The 27226-nt window shown below is 37.6% G+C and overlaps 1 protein-coding gene across 3 annotated transcripts in view; it reads left to right on the forward strand.

The window, feature by feature from the left end:
- The first annotated feature begins 2594 nt into the window (after window positions 1-2594).
- Window positions 2595-27226, forward strand: part of TBC1D23 (TBC1 domain family member 23) — a 93766-nt gene continuing 69134 nt past the window's right edge. For all 3 annotated transcript variants that reach the window (XM_025375630.1, XM_025375632.1, XM_025375631.1), the window contains exons 1-4: window positions 2595-2843; window positions 20661-20772; window positions 22768-22873; window positions 24601-24805. In XM_025375630.1, coding sequence (XP_025231415.1) covers window positions 2791-2843; window positions 20661-20772; window positions 22768-22873; window positions 24601-24805 — 476 coding nt within the window. In that variant the 5' untranslated portion in view covers window positions 2595-2790. The remainder of the gene's footprint in view (window positions 2844-20660; window positions 20773-22767; window positions 22874-24600; window positions 24806-27226) is intronic.

Genomic DNA, 27226 nt, shown 5'->3' on the forward strand with positions numbered 1-27226 from the left:
AGTTTCAAGTACTACTTGGCCGCTCAGCTAGATTTCTAGAATTATCACTAGAGGAAAAAGGATGTCCGAGGTCTTGAATATCATGACCTTGGAGCAAATACTGAGTAGAACTTACAATAGGTTGATGAATAAAGAGCAAATGGGCAGGGCATGTTGGCTCACACCTGTAATCCCAACACTTTGGAAGGCCAAGGTGGCTGGATCACCTGAGGTCAGGAGTTCGAGATCAGCCTGGCCAACATGGCAAAACCTTGACTCTACTAAAAATAAAAAAATTAGCCAGGCATGGTACCACACGCCTGTGGTCCTGGATACTCGGGAGGCTGAGACGAGAGAATCGCTTGAACTTAGGAAGCAGAGGTTGCAGTGAGCTGAGATCATGCCACTGTACTCCAGCCTGGGTGACAGAGTGAGACTCTGTCTCAAAACAAACAAACAAACAAAAAACAAACAAAAAAACCAAAGACACAAATCCCCAGAAGATACTATCGCTAAACAATTTCGGTTGAAATCTTGTCCCCAATGGGTTATACATCACTAAGATATTGACCCTGTCTAGACCTGGCTCCCTAATTTGTGAGGACTAGTACAAAATTAAAACCAGTGGCTCCTTGTTCCCAAATTATTAAGAATTTCACGATGGCAACACTAGAGTGTGAAATTAAGCACAGAGTTCTTCTAAGCATGTGGTCTCATGCTATTGCATAGACTACATGTCCATGAAGCTGGCTCTGCCTCCATTAAAGAACACAGAAGTCAGAACTTTCCACTTTACTTTGAAAGACTAAAGAACTGTTTAAAAATGTCAAGTGACGGGCCGGGCGCGGTGGCTCAAGCCTGTAATCCCAGCACTTTGGGAGGCCGAGACTGGCAGATCACGAGGTCAGGAGATCGAGACCATCCTGGCTAACACGGTGAAACCCCGTCTTTACTAAAAAATACAAAAAAACTAGCCGGGCGAGGTGGCGGGCGCCTGTAGTCCCAGCTACTCGGGAGGCTGAGGCAGGAGAATGGCGTAAACCTGGGAGGGGGAGCTTGCAGTGAGCTGAGATCCGGCCACTGCACTCCAGCCTGGGTCACAGAGCGAGACTCTGTCTCAAAAAAAAAAAAAAAAAAAAAGTCAAGTGACATATTTTTAATGGGAAAATATTCTACTAGAGACTATAAAGCAGTTGCTGATTTAATTATACTCAAAATGAATCATAATTGAGTACTAGAATCTTCTTAACCAGTGAACAACTGCTTCTCATGTCAATGACTGAATAGGTTTTAAAACCATTTTTTGAAAAGTTTCTGAAAACCTACTGGCAACAATCGAAGGGACGCAGGGGAGGTCCTGAATATTAGAATGGTAATGTGACCTAGATTCACGTCTTTTATTCTTTTTGATAGAAGGCATCTAAAGTCTCATTCTATGTTAAAAGAAATGTTCCCTAACAGAGGACTGAACATTACAGAGATCCAGACCTTGGAAGTGGGTGCAGTACCATGCAGATCTGTATTATTGCCTTTTAGGGAAGAGAGTGAACATGTTTTTGGTTGTAAATGAGATAGCTGTACTATGTTTTGTATTTATTTTAATAAAAAATAGGTTTTAAAATTATGAAACACTTTCCATACCTAAGTATAGAATCTGTAAAGAATACTGGCCACCTATGTGGCCACCTTGGGTCCTTAATATTAAAAAATTAATGCAAACTCCTCCCTTTCCCTGAATGTAACTGCCATTCCGAGATTTCTATGTATCATTCCCCTGCATTTTAAACTCATATGGATCTATTTTTAATATATTGTCTTTTAAACACCAAATATAAATGATACCATACTTTACCTATCCGTCTGCAATATGTTTTGCTCACTTAACAGCGTATTTTTCAGTTGTATCCATATTGTTACATGCAGTACTACTTCATCACTGTTGTTTTCAGGGCTTGCAAAAGCATTTCTTTAGGTCCATCCTCCTGAGTGTGTGCTCATCCCAAGGCCCCGGTGGTGGCCAAGTGTCCGCCCATGTGGTGTGAAGGGGAAGTGGAATGGGAAGAGAAGGATTTTGGCAGCTCTCCTTTCCTGGAATTCCAGTCCTAGAATTCTAAATTCGGACTTGATCTTTCAGACTGTTAGGAAGATATATTTAAGTTAGGAGGCTAGAACGTATCTCCTTTAGTATTTAGCTTGATTTACAACTTTTAAATATTCAGACAAAAAGTATGCGGGCCCTCACTTATACTTTTGACGGGGCCTCACAAATAGGGGTGGTCCTGCCCCTTTCCTTACGTCCCACTTCTTTCTGCAAATTAAACTGCTACAGCAGGAAATTACTGAACTGTGGCTCTTCTCCTACGTCCGCCTTCCCTGTGTCAATTCCCATTTCCCTGGCTTTCTCAAATAGTTAGGACTCTAAATTCTAACTTTGTTAATTTCGACGCCAAGCTGGAATGAAGACGCTAACTGGACGCCAAAACGAGACGCTGTTACCACACAAGGCCTCCAACTGGGACGGCTCCCACCGAGCTCCGCCCACCCCGCCCCGTCCGCGGCACCGTGGCATCCTGGGACATGTAGTCTTTGGAGGGGCAGCTGCCTCCACCAAGTCTCCTCCCCCAAGACGCTGCCTTTCGGCCTCGGGACGCCGTGACGCTGCGTTCCTGCAGTCCCTTGCCACCTCCCTCTTTCTTCCCGTCTGGGGAAGCTCAGTGCTGGACTTCCGAAGACCTTTTACGACATTGGGTCTCGGAGTTGGTCTCAGCGCGGGATCCACTTTTCGGCAAAGTGACGTGGACGTCAACAGCAATGGCGGAAGGAGAAGAGGTCCTGCCGCTGCCAACGTCGAGCGGCGACAACTGGTGAGTGAAAGCCGGGGCTAATTCCCAGTGCCCCTTTATTCTTCCTTCTCAACATCCTGCCGGTCCCCGAGGAGCCGTCTGGCGTCGGCATAGAACGGAGAGACCGGTCCTAGGCGAAGTCCGGTGCCCTGCCCCGCCCCCTCTGCCTGCCGGGTGCCCCCTGCCTGCCAGGTTCTACCCGAGGGACTGGGGCGGGACTCCCAAGGAGAGGGGTGTCATCCAGGTGCTGGGCCTCATAACGGTCCTCCCATGTCGTCCGTCAGTCTCCAAAGTGTGCTGGAGAGGGTGGCTTCAGGGCTGGGTTTGGCCGGAGTCCCTGGCTGTGGGAGTTGGAGTAGGCTGAAGACGGAAGTTTGTTGGATGCAGATCTGAGGCACTAAAATACAATATGAAGAAAAGACGTTTTGAAATGACCACTGCGAACTTTGCTTGAGGGTTCAGAGGTTGACCCCAGGAGGATCCCTTCCACGTAGCTGGTATACTTTTTTTTATTCTGGCTGTTATCTCGTTTCTCATTCCAACAGTTTTCATCATGCGTCTCCTTCACGCAAGTCGTCGTTTCCCCTACTACCACGTTTCTCAGAGCTCGATTTCTGAGCTTTGGATGCAGTGTGGGACTTTGCTCTTGCTGCACCCAAGCTTTTGCATGCTTACTTGATTTATAGTCGGGATTGTGGGGGAGGACCGCCAATAATTTTTTGGTAAATTGCTTACCCAGTGTTAATCTTTGGGAAAGGCTTCTACTTTTGAAATAGTTGATCTCACAGTACATTGTTATGTTCTACAACATCACTTTTGAAAAAGGGACCTTTAGAGGCTTGTCTAAGTTTTACAGTTGATCTAAGTGTATTGACCACATGTATTAGTTTTGGGTTTACTTGTTCGTTATATTGTTTGTGTACAGCTCATGGGCACTTTAAAAATAATACAGGACATTCATAGACCTCGACTTTAATCTCAGAGGAAAAAAATGGAAATCGTTGAAAGGGATAGATAATTAGTAATTAAGAAATTGAGCTCTCCATTAGCAGACATCAAACATTCCTTAGCGCTGGGCTCTCCAAGGTGTCAGAGGAACACTTCATGGTGATCTAGATGTAGTTTTTGTTCTTCAACTTGCTTATGTTGGAGTTGGGGAGGTATAACAAGGTAAAATTAATCTCATTCTTTGTGAGCGTGATTAGAAGTATTACGAGAGGTTGGCAGTGGGGGCTGGGGCAGTTGGAGTCACTGGGGGAAAGCTTCATGAAAGCAGCAGCATTTCAATTAGGCTTTGAAGAATGAGTAGGATTTAAACCCCAGGGCTGTCTGATAGAAGCCACATATTGTAATTTAAAATTCTCCAGTAGCAGCATTAAAAACTAAAAAGAAGCTGGGCGCGGTGGCTCAGGCCTGTAATCCCAGCACTTTGGGAGGCCGAGGCGGGCGGATCACTTGAGGTCAGGAATTCAAGACAGCCTGACCAATATGGTGAAACTACGTCTCTACTAAAAATACAAAAGTTAGCGTGGCGTGGTGGCGCGTGCCCGTAATCCCAGCTGCTCAGGATGCTGAGGCAGGAGAATCGCTAGAACGCGGGAGGCAGAGATTACAATGAGCGGAGATCGAGCCACTGCACTCCAGCCTGGCGACAGTGTGAGACTCCGTCTCAAAACAAAGAAAAACAAAAACTGAAAAGACACAGGTGAAATCAGTTTTAATAATCTATTTAACATACTTCAACATGTAATTAGTTTAAAAATTATATAATTGTACATCTTTTTTGTGCAAAGTCTTCAAAATCCAATGTGCATCTTACATCTACCTTATATTTCAGTTTGGTCTAGCCACATTTCAGATATTAAATATCCACACATGGCTTGGGGCTAACATATTAATGCAGAATCAGATTAAGAGATGGAAAAGGCCTCTGAATGGAGTAACAGCATAAGCCAGGGCGTAGACAAGGCAACTAATTTGTTTTGAGAGTAAGAATGAGAACTACCTGGTTGGAAAGAAGTTGCAGAAAAATACGTCCTTTTGCTTCTGGTATCCTGCAAGAATGGCAGGAGAAAAAAGAAAAATAGGTCTGGAAAAATAGTAAAAAAAGTTTTTAACTAATTAAAACAACCTTTTATCAGTGACAGACATTACAACACTTTTCAGAAAGTGACCTAGTTGATTATAGCCTGAAGTTTGCTGTTTTGGAACGGTGAATTGTATCATAACCTGGCCTTCACCAGCTCATTGAGTGCCATGAGGGGAAATGTTTCCACAGTTAAGGTGCCTCTGGGGAGTTCTTAGGTTTGAGGGATTGTGAGCATGTTCCTGGTTCGCAGGGGCAGAGGACATGGAGTGAATGTTTACTAGAGACAGCATTTGTTCTCTTGTAGGATTGCTGTATCTTTGGTGTGTCTTTGTATTTTTGCTGGTTTTATTTTCATGAATGGAGGAACACTGACATGGTCAGTGATTTCTGTTTTCCCTCCATCCTCTTCTAATCTTTCTCCTTTTTCTCCTAGCACTCTCATCGTCCCCCCAGAAGAGGGTTTGAATAGAGTCAGGAAGACTTTGGGATTGGGAGCCATAGGTTCAGTAAAGCCTGTGTTCTTAGAGTGCTTGGTGAATGGGTTATAGAATGGGGATACTTTACTCTTTTTTTATTTTGTTTTAAGAAACGAGGTCTCGCCATGGTGCCCAAACTGGCCTCATACTCCTGAGTAGCTGGAGACTACAGGTGTGCCCTATCCGTCCCGGTGTTTTACGCTCTCTTCCCTCCCTCTCCCTCCCTCGCTCTCTTTCTTTCTCTCTTTTTGAAGCAAATGTTTTTAACTCCGTCAGATGGAATTTTTTCCAAAATACATCGTATATCTTACTGCCTAGCTCAAACTCATCTTAATGACTTGAGTCATTCAGTTTACAAATGTAATTTAAGGATAAAACTACATGTCTGTCCTCAAGGAATTTATGGTCTAGATACAGGAGGTGTGTTTGAGAACGTGGATTACTTTTGTGTTACTGTAATATGGTGAGACTCTTGGGGCCTATCTAGACAAATCGTTGCTATGCTAAATGACACAGCAGTCCCTTTTCGAGATTGCTTTTTGTAACTTTTTCCTATTTTCTTTTTTTGTTGTCAGTAGTATCTCTTAATTTGTTCCTAGTCTGTGAAACTAAGTCATTGAACTTGTTAAAATTGTATATACATTCTTAAAAAGGCTCAGGATGGATCTTGAAGATCTTAAAAGTATGTGGACTCTATGACATTGTTTTTGCTGATTTTCAGTTATGTTCTAGTTCAGTGCTTCTGAAAATTTAAATATGCATTGGAATTATCTGGGGAGCTTGTTAAAATGCTACCCAGGTAATTGTAGTTGTGATTCAGTAGATTTTGAGGTGGAACTTGAGATTCTGTTTCTGACTAGCTTCTGGGTGTTGCCGATTATGGTGGTTTATGGACCACACTTTAGTTATCAGGGTTCTAGATTGTATGTATATCAGAATGAGTAGGTCAGAGGAATTTGTGTATGTCACATTGTATCACCTTACATGTTATACTAAAATACGTGTAATTACATGACTTATCGTTGCTCTTTAGATAATGAACTTCTCAAGGGCAGTGGCTGATAAAAGGCAGGCGGCTCAGTAAATGTTTGTTGAGTGAATGTACGCATGAATGAATAAAGACTTTCATATAATTATGTGCAATAGCATACTAAGCTGTCATTTCATACAAATTTCCTGACTCCAGGGTTTTTGTGAGCTGTGGAATTGTCTGTTAGTATAATGCTTATTCTTTATGAAAAGCCAGAGTAATCAAAAAATTCCTCGGCTTTCAAGCTCTCTGGGATTCAGCCATGTAAGCTCAAAGGGTGTGCTGAAATTTTTGTAAAAATGCTTATAGTTAGTTTGAAGTGATTTGAATTTAATTTAAAAAAATTAATATAAGTTGTGAGAATCTGGATTTGTAAAATTAAACATGTTGAATTGTTACAGTGAAAAGATTGGTAATTACCCTTCTTGGTATTGAAGAAAAATAGCACTGGATTTGAACATATATTCTCATTTTCCAAGACTTTCTTCCTGAAATAATGTCTAAAGATCTAAAGTCATAACTTAAAAATTGTTTTGGTCTTGACGTTAATTATATAACTGTTGAAATTGGGAGTTTGTTTAATTAAAAAATGTTACTTAATATTCAGATTTTAGTGTTTTTTATTGCTAAACTCTTCTTAAATTATTGCTAAACTTTTCTTAAAATTGTAAAAATATCAATTCCACAAGAATCTTCTATTGTTGTTAATCTGAGATGTGAGTAGCAATTGTTTGAGAATAAGAAGTTATTTTTCAAAGTTTTCTGTACTCTGTAAATAGTACTATCAGTGCTCCCTGTTTAATAATCATTAAAATATGAGAAAAGATTTAAATGTCATTTAAGAACTAAGTGTTGAAATTTTAAATATGATATAATCAATAAAGAAATATGTTAAATACGAAAGAAAAAGTAACTTTGTTTAAGAAGAACATTGTCTACTTGTGAAACTGGGAAGGCTAGATACTACTTTAGAAGAAATGAGAAAATGAACTTCATTTGTTGAATTGGGGTTGTGATTTGACAGTTACTTGATTTTGTAAACTATAATTAGAGGGCAGGCAAAGAAATGAAAAAGACGTACTGTTTACATTAAAGTCTTTAATTATAATGTAAATTTTATAATTTTTAAAGATAATTTCTTTTTTAAGACGGAATCTCATTCTGTCACCCAGGCTGGAGTGCAGTGGCATGAGCTTATGATCTTGGTTCACTGCAACCTCTGCCTCCTGGGTTCAAACAATTCTCCTGCCTCAGTCTCTCAAGTAGCTAGGATTACAGGCATGTGCCACCATGCCCGGCTAATTTTTGTATTTTTAATAGAGATGGGGTTTCACCATGTTGGACAGGCTGGTCTCGAACCCCTGACCTCAGGTGATCCACCCTCCTTGCCCCCCACAGTGTTGGGACTATAGGCGTGAGCCACCACGCCCAGCCTAAAGGTAATTCTTAAGTGATAATTCACTTCTAGGATTTTGTTTCCTGTGGATGTTTTAATATCCATAATTTGAGTTAGCGATTGCTTTTTGCATGCTAAATAAATGTATTTCAGTTAATTCATTTTTATCTCTGTATACTCACTGCAGAGAGGGGCAAGTGCATTCCCTATGTAAGTATAGTGAGCAATTCAGAGCACCCAGTTAAATATACTGCAGTATGCAGCCAACTTTTCAGTAGGAGTCTTCTGGACGGAATTGAGAAAATATGCTTGACAAAGCATTTCTGCTGCATCGTGCTGAAATGTGGATTCTTTTTGGTATAAAGACAGTGCCTTTTCTCATGTGTCCAAAAGCAAAATAGAATTTAGCAAAAACATTCTCAGTTCAGCAAACATTCACTGAATAGTGGTTATATTCAAGCTGCTGTGTAAGGTTTTAGAAAAAAATTTGAAACAGTTTTAAGACCAGGAAAGTGCATTATGGTGCCTTCCTTGGACACTTTAGTTTTTTCATCATTTTATCTCTAGGAATACTGTGTGAAAATAACTTCTGAAGATATCTAAATGCTGGTATTTTGGAAATTACAGGCTCTAGCAGAAAAGAATAGGATTAAACAGTTTGAAAAGGGGCAGGGCTTAAAATGAGTTCGATATTGAGAATTACAGATGGAAAGCAAGTAAGTACCTTCCACTGAGCTCATAAAATCAAATTCTTTCTTGTAGAAATAAAGAACATAAGAGCCACTTAAACCTATTTTCTGAAATTTACTGTCTAGTTGTTTTAAGGGTCTGCCTAACTTTTTAACCCGAGTTAAGAAAATAATGTCTAATTACATCATTTGTTGCAAGTCTTCATCTGTTTTCTTGATGCTTAAAGGAGTTTTTTCTTATCCTTTAGCTGACATTGCATTTGATAGTTGGGTGGGAATCTTGTAGTGTTTGCTTCTTTTTTAAAGTAGTTGTTACATTAAACTAGTTGTTATGGTGGTATTTAATAATTTTAGCAAGGAGATACAGGTTGAATATCTCTTTGGAATGCTTGTATTATACTTAACCGGTTGAGCATCCTTAATCAAAAATCTGAAATCCATAATGCCTAAGTGAACATTCCTGTGAGTATCATGTTGGTGCTCCGGAGTTTCAGATTTTGGAGCATTTTGGAGTTGGGATTCTTGGATTTGGGATGCTCAACCTATATAAGAAAATACTATACATTTACATAGAGCATTACTCTTTATATATAATGCTTATATAAACGTTTCATTTTGATCTTAAAACAGCTCTATGAGAAAGCATAGTTATGCGTTGGGCGTGGTGGCTCATGCCTGTAATCCCATCACTTGGGGAGGCCAAGGTGAGAGGATTGCTTGAGCTTAGAAGTTCGAGACCATCCTGGGCAACATAGTGAGGCCTCGTCTCTACTAAAAATAAAAAAATTAGCCAGGCTTGGTGGCACACACCTGTAGTCCCAGCTACTTGGGAGTTTGAGGCAGAAGAATTGCTTTAACGAGGGAAATCTAGGCTGCAGTGAGCTATGATCACTCCACTGCACACCAGCCTGGGTGACAGAGCGAGACTCTGTCTCTAATAATAATAATAATGTACATGTGTTATTTTTCCTTTAAACAGTTTCTAACCTTTGTTTTGAAGCCTCTGTGCATCACTTTGTGATGCAAAAGATTTATTCGTCTCATGTATGTGTGCAATTTGAATACCAGAAATCCTTTATTTTGTGAATTCCATTTAGATTAATAACCATCAGCATAAAATTCAGTGAAATCCTCTTATGAAAAAAAATCTTCTCTGATGATTTCAGTCCAGCTTAAAAAAAAAAACCCAATATGTATTTCTTTGTCGAACTATGATCCCCATTGGCATAGTACCTTTGAGAATTGTCCATATGTTGCAAAGTGTGGTCACTTCATTTGCTATAGTTGTTTCTTTATAACAACTATGTTTCTGAAATGATAGTTTCAAGACAAGGAATGTTGGTGACACTTCTTTTATCGTTACATTTTGGATAAAGTGGAAATTTGTAATAGACATAGGTAATATCTCTCTCTGACTTCTTGCTGTTTTCATACCACTTTCTGTCTTAGGCAAAAGATACACTCTATTTTTAGTTTCCAAATGCTGGGGGTAAGAAAACAAGGATGCATTTCATAGTGCCTTAAAAATACTGAAAAGTCACCCCATATATATAGATAGAAGGGAACAGTGTTGAGGATTTTTGTTTTGAGAAAGCATGGAAGAAGAAAGGATTTAGAGTACTCGCTGAAGTTGACTGCTCATTAGAGAAATTACTCTCCAATTTTGTAGTCAAAATCTTACAACAAATGCATTGCAACATTATGCATGTAGTTATGAGAAACTTTTTTGTGTCTGTCTTTTTATTTTTTACTTAGGCAACAACTGAGTTCTTTTCTTAGCAGAGAAAGGGGCACCATTGGTACCGTTGGTGTAATTTGATCTACATGGATTGCAGATCAAAAATAAATCTAAGATTTAAAACACCTGTTCCATTTGTAGTTAATTTTAGTAGCTTATAAAATAACATTTCTGTGATCTCTATCTCTTTTTGCCTATTGCATACAGTGATGAAATACTGTAGCTGTTAAGTTTGGCTTGTCAAGCCAAGAGGACTAGATTTAGCACCTTCTTTACTTGGCCCAAGATCATGATTAAAACACAAATTCTAGGGAAGATTACATTATTCATAAGGGAATCTCCCAAAGCTGTTTTTGTGGATCTGGTCCTAATGCAAAGTTTTACAATTTTTTTAAAGCTGGTGAATGGGTGTTTTTCCCCTTGGCATATAAATTTGTAACTTGTTAAAATGCTTGTAACAAGCATGTCTGATTCTGACACAAATCTAGATAACTTCACAATTATCAAATTGTATCAAATTGTGTTCTCTCAAGACTTTAAGTTATCAAGTTCTTTTCTGAATGTGCTATCATACTATTGAAATACTTGGAAAGTTTTGATGGTTTGAGGTTGGTGTTTAAAAATAAGTTGCACAAGACATACTGTGGTCATTGAGCTCCATGCGCATCTACTGTACAAGTGAATATGTAACAAAGTTATTCTCTTTTCATTTCTACCAAATGTCATACAGAATATTCAAGAGCTAATTAAGGAGTTTTGTTATGGTAGTACTTTGTAACCAGCGTCCTAACAGTAGTAGCAAAATAGGTTCAGACAAAGCTTTGGTCCTGATGTCTCATTACCTGGGCATTAAGAAACCCCCAGAAATGTGGTGGCACAAATTAAGCCATGAAACCACAATTCAATACATGCAGCTTGCCACTGCTTGCTCACTGTTCCACAGTTTGCTAGTGCTTATGACTAATTAGCTGTTCACTTTAGAACATTTTTAAATAATTGGTCAGAAGCTTATACCTGATTAGGATATATACATGGACAAGCTGGGCTGTCAGGGTTTAATCTGTGCTCACAGTGGTTTACATTGTAAACAAATATGAATAAACTGCACCTCATAGGCGCTCTTACCTCTGTTCAACAGGATTTAGATGATAGGACTTGGACTAGAACCTTGGAATAGCCATCTGGCATGTAAGCTACATAAGAGCATTGACTTTTTTTTTCTGTACTGCATCCCCAGTGCCTCACACAGTGGGTAGCCTGTAGTAGGTGCTCAATACGTATGTGTTGAAGGTTTGAATAAAAGAATACTTATGTCAGGGAAGGAAATAATTCAGAATATGGGTTAGGAAAGCAGAGGAAAATCTAAAAGAGGGTGTTTTAAGGAGACAGTCAAACTTTGCAGTGTTTGTAAAGGGGACGAGAGCTGAGAAAGATGACTAATGACTTCTGAGAGCACCTTTAGTAGAGTGATGGAGGTTTTGGGTGAATGAGAGCGTTTAGCTGAGTCAAGACTACTGTTTTCAAGGAAGTTGAACTGTAAAGGGAAAGAGAGAGGTGACTTTTTGATGGGAAGTAGGTTGTATTTATATATAGGACCCTTCAAGTAAGTAAATGTGAAAACTTTAAAGGAAAGGAGATAATCACAGGTTATATTTTTGAATGCTAGAAGTACTTTCAGTGAAGATTTCTGAGTTCTTTTTTTTTCTCTTGGCTCTGTTTAATACTGTTAGCAGACTCACAGGTTTGAATAATATCCTATGCGATAGAAATAACATATTTAAGATGTTTACATGTCAGGCTTTGGGCTTTTATTGATTTCCCAGTAGTGTAGCTTTTGTTTTTTTATTTTAAGAAAACAATAATGAATCTTAGACCTTGATCACTTTAAGACACAAAATTAATTTTTTAATGTGGTAACTGGATTTTCTTTGTAATTTCTCTGTACTCTGCTGTTAAGTGTAGAGTGATTACATATATTATAGGCCCTACTTGGTCCTTTTAAAACTGCTAGTCTTCATTATTTTTATAATTACAGAAAAGGATTTAATTTTAAGAATTTTGAAGATTAGTAAAGCTGACTTAGCTTAGTTGATAGACTGAGAGGCTTCATGAATTTAAAACATTTTTTTTTTCCAACCCAGAAAACATTCTATTAATATCTTAGTGTTTTAGTTTTGGTTAAGAAAGAAGGTGGAGATGATACAGAGAGTGGTCCCTATGGAGTGGTGAGGATCAAAGAGGGATGAGAAGTGGAAGGGGGTTAGCAAGAGAGGGAAGAGATAAATTTAAGATGAGGGAAAAGTTGTTACATATATTGTCAAGAATTATTTGTGAAAGGAACAACCAAAAGTTTGGTAGCTGGATGGAAAGGGAAAGTGTGGGGACGTTTTTGTGGTGAACATTGCTATTTCTAATGACAATTTTTGAGCATATTGTCTCGGAGGAAAGAGCCAGTAGAAAATAGACTGGAATAATAAGTTGCTTATGTTTGTTTGTTTGTTTTTGGAGGGGGCTGAGATCAAAGGGAAGAGAAGCCTGCTGGCCTGTATTTTCTCTTTGGAGTCATAAGTAAAGTCACGTGAGGTAAAGTGGCCGGGTAAGGAGTCTGAAGTAAGTGGTGAATAGGAGATTTCCAGGCACTATTGTTATATGATAGCATCATAGAGTTGTCTTATTTTCCCAAGAAGCCCACAGTGAGTAGAGTATAGGAACAAAGAAGGCAGACTGGTTAGATTAACCTAATGTTAGGAATTTGCAGCTTTCTGAATGTAACAGAAAGACCAAGGAGTGAAGAAGTCAAGAGTGTTGTCAAGAATATGCTTTAAGTTTTGGGCCATGGAATCAAGACTGAGGACATAAAGTGAAGTCACAAGAAGACTCTTCTAACTAATCCATGCCACCCTTCCATCCTTTACCTTTGTCTCCATCCACAGGGAGTGGAGGGAGGATGCTTACTCCCTCAAATTAATTATTTTCTCCACTCAAAAATTGAGCCACATATTTTTATATCTTTTATGTTACTTCCAAGTTTATCATACTGAAAACTTTTAAAATACAGTTTGTTGTCAGCTATAAGTTGAACTTGTTTAGCCTGTTTATACTTGCAATATTAAGTATTGGAGAGCTAGAATGAAACAGTTTAAAGTAGCACATATGCCACGTTGTTTCCTACTTAATGATTCTGTAAAGTATCCTTTCTTAAGTAGCAGTTACTTAATACGCTAAGCAAAGAAGTAATATGTTTGAGAACATGCAGTATTTCATTTTCCCTTCCTGCCTTAGATTGCTAGGGGTAATGACCTCCAGAGATGACACAAACAAGTGGGAAAACATTCCATCCTCATGGATAGGAAGAATCAGTATTGTTAAAATGGCCATACTACCCAAAGCAATTTGTAGATTCAGTGCTGTTCTCATTAAACTACCGTTGACTTTCTTCGCTGAACTAAAAAAACTATTTTAAAATTCATATGGAACCAAAAAAGAGCCCAAATAGCCTAGGCAGTTCTCAGCAAAAAGAACAAAACTGGAGGCATCATGCTACCTGACTTCAAACTGCACTACAGGGCTACGGTAACCAAAACAGCATGATACTGGTACAAGAACAGACACATAGACCAATGGAACAGAATAGAGAACCCAGAAATAAGACTGCACGCCTACAACTATCTGATCTTTAATAAACCTGACACAAGCAACGGGGAAAGGATTCCCTATTTAATACATGGTGTTGGGATGACCGGATAGCCATATGCAGAAAATTGAAACTGGACCCCTTTACACTGTATACAAAAATCACCTCAAGATGGAAATCTAAAAACTATGAAAACCCCAGAATAAAACCCAGGGAATACCATTCAAAATTATATTTTCAGTGTAATTGAGTTTATTATAAATATATATGTCTATAAATATATATGTCTGTAAATACATACATGACAAACTGAAAAGTAATTAACAAAAAGTGATTATCTCAGGGTAATGGAATTGTGGTTGGTTTTTAATTTTTTTAACGCATTGGCAAAATTGTCTAAAATGATTATTAAAAAGTCATTTTAAGAAAGTAAGCTGTTGTTCAGTAATAATAACAAAAGTAATAGTATTCATGGATTCTGTTTATTAAAGAATTATGTAGCCAAGCATTGCACTGAATGTTTTGTGTTCAGAAACTTATTTAAGCATTAACTGACCCTATAAGATAAGCACCGTGGTGCTTTTTCCTTTTATAAGGTCACATGGCTGTTGAAGGGCCAAAATTGAAACCCGGATCTGACACTGAAGCTCAAATTTATGAATTTTTATCATACATTAGAGCTGATTTTTTAAATTGTGGTAAAGTATACATAATGTAAGAAGTTTACCATCTTAACCATTTTTCAGTGTGCATTAGTATTAAGTACATTTACATTGTTGTGCATATAATCTCTAGAACTCCTTTCATCTTGCAGAACTGAAACTTTGTATCTGTTAAAGAGCTCTGCATTCTGCCATCCCTCTGCCCTGATAACCTCTATTCTACTTTCTGTCTCTCTGAATTTAACTACTCTAAGTACCTCATATAAGTGGCATTGTATAGTATTTGTCTTTTTGGGACGGATTTATTTCACTTACCGTAATGTTGTCAAAGTTTACCTATGTCGTAGCATGTGTCAGAATTTCCTTCCTTTTTAGGCTGAATAATAGTCCGTTATATCTGTACATAAAGTACACCCCCCCATTTTGTTTCTTCATTCATTCCTCAGTGAATGGACACTCGGGTTGCGTTCACCTTTGTGCTACTGGGAATAATGCTGCTGTGAACATGTGTATACAAAAGTCTCTTTCAGACTCTGCCTTCAGTTCTTTCAGATATTCCAGGATATGGAATTGCTGAATTGTATGGGACATTTATTTTTAATTCTTTGTGGAACTGTCATACTGTTTTCCATAGTGGCTGCATCATTTTGCATTTCCACTAACTGTACACAAGAGTTCACAGCTTTGTCAACACTTGTTATTTTATGTTTTTGAAAGTAGTAGTCATCCTAATGAGCGTGACGGGTTCTTTGGTTTGGTTTTATTGTTTTTTGTTTGTTTGCTTTTTGAGACAAAGTCTTGTTCTGTAGCCTGTGTTTTGAGACAGGGTCTCATTCTGTAGCCCAGGCTGGAGTGCAATGTGTGATCTTGGCCTTACTACAGCCTCTGCCTCCTGAACTCAATTGATCCTCCTGCCTCAGCCTCTTGAGTACTTGGGACTACAGCCGCATACCACTACAACTTGCTATTTTTTGTAGTTTTTGTGGAAACAGATTTTTTCCATGTTGCCCAGGCTGGTCTCAAACTCCTGGGCTCAAGCCATCCAACCAGAAGTGCTGGGATTACAGGTGTAAGCTACTGCTCCTGGCCTGGTTTGGGTTTGGTTTTTGAGTGAGGTTTTAATAGACTTGATCTTTAAATTCTTTCAGACCTCTTGAAGAATAAATAATTAATAAATAATACATATGTATCATACACTTTACCAGTTGAACTACTGATACTTATGTTCAAAATTAAGATAATTATAATAACCAAAAAGTTGAAAAAACTCAAAAGCCCATTATGTGATGGATGGATAAGTAAAATATGGTATATTCATATACAGTGGACTATTTGGCAATGAAAAGCGTGTACTGATACATGCTACATTATGGATAGATGTTGAAATGTTATGCTAAATGAAACCAGGCATAAATGCCACACATTATATGATTCCATTTATATGAAATATCCAGAATAGGTAAATATGTAGAGACAGAAAGTAAATCAGTGGTTGGGAGAGGCTGGGGGCAGGATAGGAGGTGCTGGTGGGGAGGAATAGTGAGTGACTGCTAATGGGTATGGGGTTTCTTTAAGTGAAGAAAGATACTTGTTAAAAAAAAAAAAAAAGGGGATGAACTAAGTTTTGTTTCTTGTTTTTGTGCCCTGTTTGGCGAGAGAGTGTGTACATTTAAACAGTTTTCATAAATTTTGAAATGATGGGAAAAATAAGTTTTTAGAACATGGTTGGGAGGAAAACCAAATTTAGAAAAATGTTAATATATAGTCATTTTTTGCTAGTGGGAGATTTTCTGTAACTTTTTAAATTTTAGGAACAAAATATATGTAATCCAATTGCTTTTAAAAATCATAATTTTTGTATGATTCAATATGGTTTATTCAGAAAATTACAAAATTTCTAATAATGAATTAGTTAATTATAGAAGCATTTGGAAATGCATATTAAATTTGGTAGTGCTTGAAAATTCGTGCTTCCTTCTCCCATACATTGTGCAAATGCTTCCATATGTTATTCACCATTTGGTAGAAGAAGAAAAATCCAATTCATTTGCTAGCTTGAGTATAAACATTAAACTAATTCCATGTAAATCTAGTGACATTGTTTGCCTCATTGTAATTCTGAAGCAACTTGGGCTACAATGCTTAGAGTAGGTGATTTTATCATACAACATCAGGTGAGGGGATATTCTGTTATGTTTTATTTAGGTTTTGAAAATATGCTATTGATAGATCATGACAGGAACCTGTGGTATTATACCAACACATGTTAATAGTTTAAAAGTCACAGAGTCAGGAGGAGGTGAGTTTCTCCTTCCTTCCAACCTCAGAAGCATTGGATTTGGTCTGTCCTGAACTTTTGAGCAAAGTAGGTAGTTTTGCTTATTTTTTGTATTTCTTAGAATAAATGGAGAAGGCCTGTACTTTTCTGTTTTAAAACCTTGTCTGGATGTCCAGTGTAACTGTACCAACCTTTAATTTGTAAGGTCAGTGAGAAGCTGCTGTAAGGTCTAAGAAGACTGAACAAAACAGTCCACCTACTCATACCACACCAGATATGGATTTTGCTTTTGTGTGCTAGAATTGTATTACTTGTTTAAAAAGTAGAAACTTGGTTTAGGGGAAGAGGAGAGAGCTAAATGCCGTAGAATTCTTATCTCTGCTTGATCCTTCTATGAATTATTTACCTTAACAATTTTCAGCTCTTTACTACTTTTATAAGCACATTTATATTGTCGAAGGTCTAGTAACTGTACCTTTGGATGCCTTGTTCAGAAAATCATGTTACTTTTAATTATTTAGGTTTGTAAGAAGTATCTTTTACTACTTAGGGTGTAGCATTTTCTGGTCTTCAAAGGAGCCCTTGCTGATGGTTCTACTGCTGGAGAGCACATTCGTGGTTCCCTGGGGACAGCATCAAAGAATCCAACAGCAGCTGTATCAACAGAGATGTGCTTGTACATTGTTATGATTTTAAAAGTACTTTGAGGATTGGGCATTTTGCAACAAAATACAAGCTTTGTTCTCGGGAATAGTAAGGGATTTGGCAAAATTATTTCAAAAAGAAAAGAATTTTGCACTAAAAAGTGAACAATTCTAATTCTTCATTCATCTAGTAAAATAATTTCATTTCAGTAAGTAGTGTTTTTAGTCCCTCATTATTTGATACATTTGACTGTTTAAATATATAGTATTTTTTCACCAAAGATGCCATTAAATTTTCTTTGTTTCATGGTTACTAACAGCCTGCCTTGTACATTTTGGCCAGAAGAGAATAGATAAACCCCAGTGTTTATCAGCTGTAGACCTGAACTGTCTCTCAACAGTAGACTTGAAATCTTTTTCTCTACCTCTCTCTTCCAACACTTCGGTGACCATATAGCAAAAGAACTAAGTGTTTCTTGTGTGGTCACTAGTTATCTTCTGTTCATATGAATTTGTAGTAGCTTTGTCAAGGAACCTTTCAAATTCAACAAGTACTTTTCTGTTGAATATGATCCTATGTGATTACATTTTCATGTAATTCCTTTCCCTTAGGAGAGCAACATTTTATGAAATATGTACATTTAAACTAATATTCTTAGATGCCTATCAATGGAGAGGTTTTCATTGTCTTATTGAAAAAAATGAAGAGTGGGAGTAATTTATTTTCTTCAGAACCACAAAAATGGGACAAAAATCCTGATTTCCTGATCCTAGTGAGATGAACTGCCTTTTGGACTGCTTCAAGGAATGTTATAAGTTGTCCAGGTCATGAAGCTCTTAAAAATTTGTACAGATTTTTAATGTGTGCTGAAATCGTAAACAGTGACTGAAACCTCAGTTTTTGAAAATTCCTAAGGAATTGAGTGATTTTTTGTTTTGTTTTTTTTTGAGACGGGGTCTCACTCTGTTACCCAGGCTGGAGTGCAGTAGCGCCATCTCGGCTCACTGCAGCCTCTGCCTCCCGGGTTCAAGCAGTTGTCTGCCTCAGCCTGCCAAGTAGCTGGGATTACAGGCATCTGCCACCATGCCTGGCTACTTTTTTGTGTTTTTAGTAGAGATGGGGTTTCATCTTCTTGGCCAGGCTGGTCTTGAACTCCTGACCTTGTGATCCACCCACTTTGGGCTCCCAAAGTGCTGGGATTACTGGCGTGAGCCACTGGGCCCGGCCAGAATTGATAATTTAACTGGTTATTTTCTGGCTAGAAAACAATATATACCTTTGTAAAAGTATTCTTTTAATTATTTTTACCTTATACAAATGAAATTAAATTCATACTTTTCTCCTAAACATAGTAGACTGAACAAAACTGCTTGGTAATTTACTTGATGATTGTTGCGGGAAGTCAGGGACCCCGAACAGAGGGACCTGCTGGAGCCACAGCAGAGGAATATAAATTGTGAAGATTTCATGGACATTTATCAGTTCCCAAATAATACTTTTATAATTTCTTTTGCCTGTCTTTCTTTAATCTCTTAATCCTGTTTTCTTCATAAGCTAAGGATGTACGTCACCTCAGGACCACTATGACAATTGTGTTAACTGTACAAATTGATTGTAAAATGTGTGTTTGAACAATATGAAATCAGTGCACCTTGAAAAAGAACAGAATAACAGCGATTTTTAGGAAAAAAGGGAAGACAACCATAAGATCTGACTGCCTGCGGGGTCAGGCAAAAAGAGCCATATTTTTCTTCTTGCAGAGAACCTATAAACAGACGTGCAAATAGGGAAGATATCACTAAATTCTTTTCCTAGCAAGGCATATTGATATTAATACTCTGGGAAAGGAATTCATTCCTGGGGGGAGGTCTATAAATGGCCGCTGTGGGAATGTCTGTCCTATGTGGTTGAGATAAGGACTGAGATACACCCTGGTCTCCTGCAGTACCCTCAGGCTTACTAGGATTGGGAAACTCCATCCTGGTAAATTTTTGGTCAGACTGGTTCTCTGCTCTTGAACCTTGTTTCTTCTGTTAAGATGTTTATCAAGACAATATGTGCACCGCTGAACATAGATATCAGGAGTTCTGCCTTTTGCCTTCAGAAGCATGTGATCTTTGTTCTGCTTTTTGCCGTTTGAAGCATGTGATCTTTGTGACCTACTCCCTGTTCATACACCCCCTCCCCTTTTGAAATCCTTAATAAAAACCTGCTGGTTTTGAGACTCTGGTGGGCATCACGGTCCTACTGATATGTGATGTCACCCCTGGTGGCCCAGCTGTGAAATTCCTCTCTTTTATACTCTTTCTCTTTATTTCTCAGCCAGCCAACACTTATGGAAAATAGAAAGAACCTATGTTGAAATATTGGGGACAGATTCCCCGGTAGATGATGTGATATTATTCTTTTTCTTTAATATACCAATAGATCGTTTTTCCCCTCTAACATTTATTTAATACTTATTTTAAGCTAGGCACTGCTCTAGGCATGATATTGATATAGTCATTTACTAAATAGTCTCAGGCTGCAGTGTTTTGAATTCTTGACTGAATTGAGCATAATGTTAAGAACATGAATTCAGGAACCAGACTGTTAAAATTTGAATGCTGGCTCTACTGCTAATATGACATGTGACCATAATATGACATGTGACCATATACCATAATACTGGTAAACACCTTGAAAGAATAGTAACTTTTTAATACCAATAAAGTTATTTCTTCAGTTGTCCCCTAAATGTCTATAACCCTTCTTTGCCTCCATTTTTGCATCTGTATGTGGGGTCGGTAATGTAACCTACCTCATAGGGATTGTTATAAGGATTAAAAAGAACACATAAAGTGTTTGAAATAGTGCCCCACACATAGTTGCTATGTAAAGTCATTACCACTGCTAGGAACACTATTATTACTATGACTTCACAGTGCTGTCAGCCAGCTTACCCCATCTCCTCTTTAAAGTAATCTAGGAAAAGACAACGAAACTGGTTAGAACTAAGGGTAAAATGAGAGTAAATTGACTATATGAAGCCTGAGATTTCCCACCAAGAAAACATGTTGTGTATGCCTTGGCATTACATTTTGGCTGCTGAGAACTTTTGTGTCTTAGACAAGCCTTTAATAGGCCATGCTTATAAATGAATCTTGAATAAGAAAAAGTATGAAGTAAAGTTTATTTTAATAAATAGGACTTGTTTTTTAGGGAAAAAGATCTTGAAGAAGCTCTGGAAGCAGGAGGTTGTGATCTTGAAACTTTGAGAAATATAATTCAAGGAAGACCACTGCCTGCTGATCTGAGGGCCAAAGTTTGGAAGGTAACTAGAAACTAAAATGAATAAAATGTAATCATTGAAGAATAATATTTTTAAAAGTTTGTTGCTTCAGCTGTCTTAGTTGCAGAAAACTTTATTATCTTATGAGCATGCCACATCTAGAAGATTTATCAAACAGTAGCTTATTAAAATGTGTGTTTCTGTAGTGTTTGGTATATTTAACAATAATGGTTTAGATTTTGGAGTGTAATATATGCTTTTGTAGCCATTAGAAATGGTGTTTATGGGGCCAGGCGCAATGGCTCATGCTGTAATCCCAACACTTTGGGAGGCTGAGGCGGGCGGATCCCCTGAGGTCAGGAGTTCAAGACCCTCCTGGCCAACATGGTGAAACCCCATCTCTACAAAGAGGCTGAGACAGGAGAATTGCTTGAATCCAGGAGGTGAGGCTACAGTGAGCTGAGATAGCGCCATTGCACTCCAGCCTGAGTGACAAAGTGAGACTCCATCTCAAAACAAACAAACAAAAAGAAGTGATATTTATGAAAATTGTTTCGTGAAACAAGATACAATCAGTGAGTAAAATAGGATGTATATTTGCAGATACAGATCATAGCAATGTTTAAAAAAAAAAGAAAAAGTATGCCTCTGGCTGTTGGAGTTATAGGAAATTTTCCCTTTGTTTTCCTCTATTCAGCTATTCACCAGTGCGTGTGTATTATTATTTTTTTTAATTTTGAATTAAGATGTTGTTATGATTATAAAAGAAATACATGTATTTTTGGAAACATATACGACATAACAACCACAAAGGATAAAATAAAAATCTGTTATCTACCACCTATAGGTAAAACACGTAAGGTCTTGGTGCTTACCTTTTTACCTTTTTGCCCTATGCATATACGTAACAGAAATGGAATTAAAACTGTACATAACATTCTGAACATTTTATTATAGAAGTTTAAGTACATGCAAAAGCGTAGAACGTGTATAATGAACTCCCATGTGCCTATAACCCAGCTTTAACTGGTATCAACATTTAGCGAATGTTGTTTGATTAGTATCCTCATCCTTTCCTCCACATCTGACTCACTGGACTGTTTTAAAGCAAATCCTTGCTAGCATACTAAAAGTCTGAAACATTTAAAAGAATGGTAATTCCTGGCCAGGTGCAGTGGCTCACGCCTGTAATCCCAGCACTTTGGGAGGCTGAGGTGGGTGGATCACCTGAGGTTAGGAGTTTGAGACCAGCCTGGCCAACATGGTGAATCCCCGTCTCTACTAAAAATACAACAATGAACTGGGTGTGGTGGCCGGTGCCTGTAGTACCAACTACTTGGGAGGCTGAGGCAGGAGAATCGCTTGAACCCGGGAGGCAGAGAGGTTGTGGTGAGCCGAGATCATGCCACTATGCTCCAGCCTGAGCAACAGTGCGAGGCTCAGTCTCAAAAAAAAAAGACTGGTAATTCCTTAACATCATAAGATAATTTCTCCAGTTGTCTCATACATGTGTTTTTATAGGTGATTTGTCTAAATTTGAATTCTAGTAGGCCTACCTGTTGCATTTGGATATGTCACTTAAGATTCTTTAAATCAACACAGTTTATTTTATATTTTTAAAAAAACCTTACAAAACAGCAAAAACATTTTCTCAATTTATTAAATATTCTTCTGTATAATTTTAAAATATACATGGCACAGATGTACTTTTTCTTTGCCAGTACATTCTGTTGTTTTTACATTTTAAAAAAACAGGAAAGATGATTGCTTGTGTAAATTTACATATCTAAATATATAAATATTTTGGGTAATTTATTGTATTCCCTGAATCAACATGAAGAAATATCTAATGTAGGAGGATTTAAAATAATTCTGCTGGTTGTGACATGGCTAAATACTCAACATTTGGTGGAGTATAGATACCTTAATTGTAATCTTTATTATTATTTTTAAATTCAGGCCTTTAATTATTACAGCATATTTTCCAAGAATGAGGAATAACATATGAACTAGTCGCTTTTTAAATCTTTCTTCCAGATTGCTCTGAATGTTGCAGGAAAAGGTGATAGTTTGGCATCATGGGATGGTGTTTTAGACTTGCCAGAACAGAACACTATTCACAAAGATTGCCTGCAATTTATTGGTAAGTTTAATAATCATTTTCAAGCAGAGTTAAATTTTGGAAATAATTTTTGGGTTGAGGAATCACTCTTCAGAATTATTTTCTTATAATTTCAGAATATGAAAAAGGCTTGTAAATAGCTTTAGAACTTTTCTTTTGAAATTCTTATGAAATATTGTCTATTGATTTTAAGGGAGCGTAGTTTTGACTGGGTGCAGTAGCTCACGCCTGTAATCCCAGCACTTTGAGGGGCTGAGGTGGACAAATCATTTGAGGTCAAGAGTTGGAGACCAGCCTGGCCAACATGGCAAAACCCTGTCTCTACTAAAAAATACAAAAATTAGCCAGGTGTGGTGGTAGGCACCTTGTAGTCCCAGCTACTTGGGAGACTGAGGCAGGAGAATCGCTTGAACACAGCAGGCAAAGGTTGCAGTGAGCTGAGATCGCACCACTGCACTCCATCCTGGGCACAGAGTGAGACTCTGTCTCAAAAAAACAAACACAATAACCTAGTTTTTACTGTTTCTTTTGCATTATATGTTAGATTTTTCGTGTACATTTATGGGTTTGTTGTAGTCTTGACTTTGATTTTTGTATAGTTAAAGATCTGTATGATTGTATACAGCCCTCAAATTAAAGAGGAGCTTTGTTGCACAAGTTTATCTATAAATCATAGTTTGTGGTCTGCTATAGAGAAAGTATTATAAATTGTGATTGAATAGGTTTCCAATCACCCACAACATCTATTTCAATTCACAATGTAGATCAATTTAGTTTATTCTTTTAAATTCATTTCTAGTGCTTTGTTGTATTTTTGTTTCTCTTTCCATCATATTTTAGTTAAATTATTGGCTTGATAGGCCTGTGTGTGGTAAGCACACCAGAAACATTATTCGTGGTGTGGACAAAAGAAAGAGAATTTGGTAGTGGAGAATGAATTCCTTTCCCTCTTCTTGCCAGAGTTATAGCAACAGCTGCCCATCATGGGGTAGGTGATCATCTGTTTAGAAAACAGTTTTGCTTCCCAGGAATACGGGCTATGCCTATCTTTGCCTATCCCTTTAATTCAGATGGCCATTCTTATGTTTGACATATATATAGGTGAGGTATTACTAAGTGCTAGTGTTTAGTAAATACTGAATGTATAGAAGTCTTCTGTTTCTTTCCCTTCTCTCTCAATGGACTAGGTAAAGAAAACATGCTTAAGTGAAACTGTTATTCTTAATTTTCTTTAAACAACTGTCTTAAAGTTAAAAGACTGTTAGAAGGCCGGGCGCAGTGGCTCATGTCTGAGGTCAGGAGTTCGAGACCAGCCTGGCCAACATGGTGAAACCCTGTCTCTACTAAAAGTACAAAAATTAGCTGGGTGTGGTGGTGGTTGCCTGTAATCCCAGCTACTTGGGAGGCTAAGGCAGGAGAATCACTTGAAACGGAGGTGGAGGTTGCAGTGAGCCAAGATCGTGCCATTGCACTCAGCCTGGGTGACAAGCTAAACTCTGTCTCAAAAAAAAAAAAAAAAGGGGGGGCGGGGAGCTGTTATAAAGAGTTTCGACTATGTGTTTTCCTTGGATTTTGGATCTGTGAACCAATGATTGTTAAGTGTAAGGGAAAATATACTTTCATGTAGTTTCACTTTGTCTTTCTCTAAATGCACTAACATAGTATTATATATTTGTAAACAAGTGTTATGTCCAATAACAGCCTCTAACAGGCCCTGGGTAACTTTATTTTTAACATTTATTTTCTAGACCAGCTTTCAGTGCCAGAGGAGAAGGCAACAGAATTACTTTTGGATATTGAATCTGTAATTACCTTTTATTGTAAATCACGTAACATTAAATATAGCACATCCCTTAGCTGGATACATCTACTCAAACCATTGGTGCATCTTCAACTGCCACGCAGCGATTTATACAACTGCTTTTATGCCATAATGAATAAGTACATTCCCAGGTAAAATATGATTTAGTTATTGTAGTTTTTTAAAGTGAATACAGGTCTGGTTTGCCTTGAGCTAAAGTTGCTACATTTACTTTGGCGGTAAAGTAAAAGGTTCAAATAATTTTGAAGGTTGTTTGAGCCATAATTATTATTTTATTTTTGTGGTTATAAACGTTTTTTAAAAGATTCTTTAGTTAAAAATGTATACTTTTGAAACAGTGGTTATACTGGGGTTGGAGTTGGGGAGGAAGTGGGGACATCTAGGTCAAAAGGATACAAAATAGCAAATAGGTATGATGAACAAGTTGAAAGACCTAATATACAATGTGGGGACTCTAGTTAATAATAGTGTGTTATATTGAAGATTTTTGCTAAATAAGTAGATTATAGCTGCTTTTGCCACAGAGGGGAAAGTGGGAATGTGAGATGATAGGTACATGATTTTGTTCCACAGTAGTAACCATTTACTATGTATGTGTTTTTTATAACATGCTGTATTATGCACAGAAATTTACTTTTAAAAAAGAATTTAAAAATTAAAAATTTTTAGAGTTTATATATATAATTCTTCCAGTTTATTTGGTGGTATTCCTATTTTAATTTATTTGCCTATAAAATAAAAACATTACAGTGTCCAAGTGGAAAGTAAAATTTTGGAGGTGCTACCTTATTGAGCTTGGAAGGAAATCCTAGAAATATAGGCATTGAACAAGTAAATTGAGGTATGCTAAATGTTAGAAAGGTGAAATATAGAGTGCTATGGGGATGTGTAATGGGGGTGACCTAACTTACCCTGGAGGTCATGGGTGACTTTCCCATGGTAAGTGGCATTTAAGTTGAGACCAGACAGATGTGCAGGTGATTGTGATGGGGATTGTAGTGGGGGTCATGGTTTCTCATGAGGCCAGAAAGAATTGTTGTAGTTCCCAGTGCAATAGATCAGATAGTTAGAATTTTAGTACCACAAGAAACTTTAGACGTAGTCTAGACTAGTGGCTTGGCTATACAACCTTGAATGCACATTAGAACTATTGGGGGAGCTCTTAAAAATCCTAATGACTATTTGCATACATGAGTAATTAAATCAAAATCTCTTGATGATGGGACCTAGGCATCAGTTTGTTCAGAGCTAACTAATTTCAGCATGTAGCCAAGGTAGAGAACCACTAATCTGGACCTTGATAGTTAACTGACTCTTAGTTTTTACTGCTTTCTATGTGATATCACACTGTACGAGGTATAAGTGTTTTGTATGGTTCTCTACCCTGGTTGCTTGTTAGAATCAACTGAGGCACTTTTTCTTTTTTTAAATAACTACTTTATTGAGATATCATTTACATTCCTTAAAATTCACCATTTTAATATGTAAAATTCACTGGTTTTAATTATAGTCACAGAGTTGTACAGCCATAACCACAACCAATTTTAGAACATTTTATCACCCCAGAAAGAAGGCCCATACCCATTAGAAGTCAACTTTCCACTTTCCCCCAAAATGGGAATGATCGGTATGATTCTCTATATAAGGAATCATACCTTATATGTTTTTTGTAACTGCCTTTAATGTTTAGCATTATGTTTTCTAGGTTCATATTGTACCATATCATATTTCATTTTTTTGCCAAATAATTTTTTATTGTATGCATATACCACATTTTATTTACCTGTTCATCAGTTGATGGATATTTGGATTGTTTTCACTTTTTTACTGTTAGGAGTATGAAGCTGTGAATATTCACATACAAGTTTTTGTGTAGACGTGTATTTTCACTTTTCTGGGATATGTGCTTACAAGGGGAATTGCTGGACCATATGGTAATTATGTTTAACCTTTTCTGGAATTGCCGGATTTTTCCATAGCAGCTGCATCATATGTTCTCACCAACAGTCAGTGGAGATCCCAGTTTCTCCACATCCTCGTGAACATTTGTCTTTTTGATTATAGCCCATCCTAGTAAGTGTGAAGTGATATCTCATTGTGGTTGTTGACTTGCATTTCCCTAATGGCTAATGATGCTGAGCATCTTTTTATGTGTTTATTGGCAATTTGTATTTTTTCTTTGAAGAAATGACTCTTCACCCAAAGTACTTTTAAAACATACTGGTCCCTAGGGTTTTGTTTTTGTTTTTGTTTTTCCCCAATAAATATTTTGCACTTCTGTTTTTCCCCAATAAGCCTTTAGAGTTTCAAATATAAGTGGACTGCAAAGAGCGTTGGTATAGATATTTTTAAATCTCCCCAGGTGATTCTGATGTGTACCAGGATGGAGAATCTCTGTGCTACTTGAAGTCATACTGCTTTATGTAAGGAAAACAGACTTAAAGATACCAGAAAACAAGGCTAAGGTCATGGCAGAGCCAAGACTTGAATTCATATTTAGGGGTCATTCTGTTGTACTAGGTCTCTCAACTGCCTATATTTTAGCACTTCTC

This window comes from Theropithecus gelada, chromosome 2, assembly GCF_003255815.1.
Source record: "Theropithecus gelada isolate Dixy chromosome 2, Tgel_1.0, whole genome shotgun sequence".
In the NCBI taxonomy this organism is placed as follows: domain Eukaryota; kingdom Metazoa; phylum Chordata; class Mammalia; order Primates; family Cercopithecidae; genus Theropithecus; species Theropithecus gelada.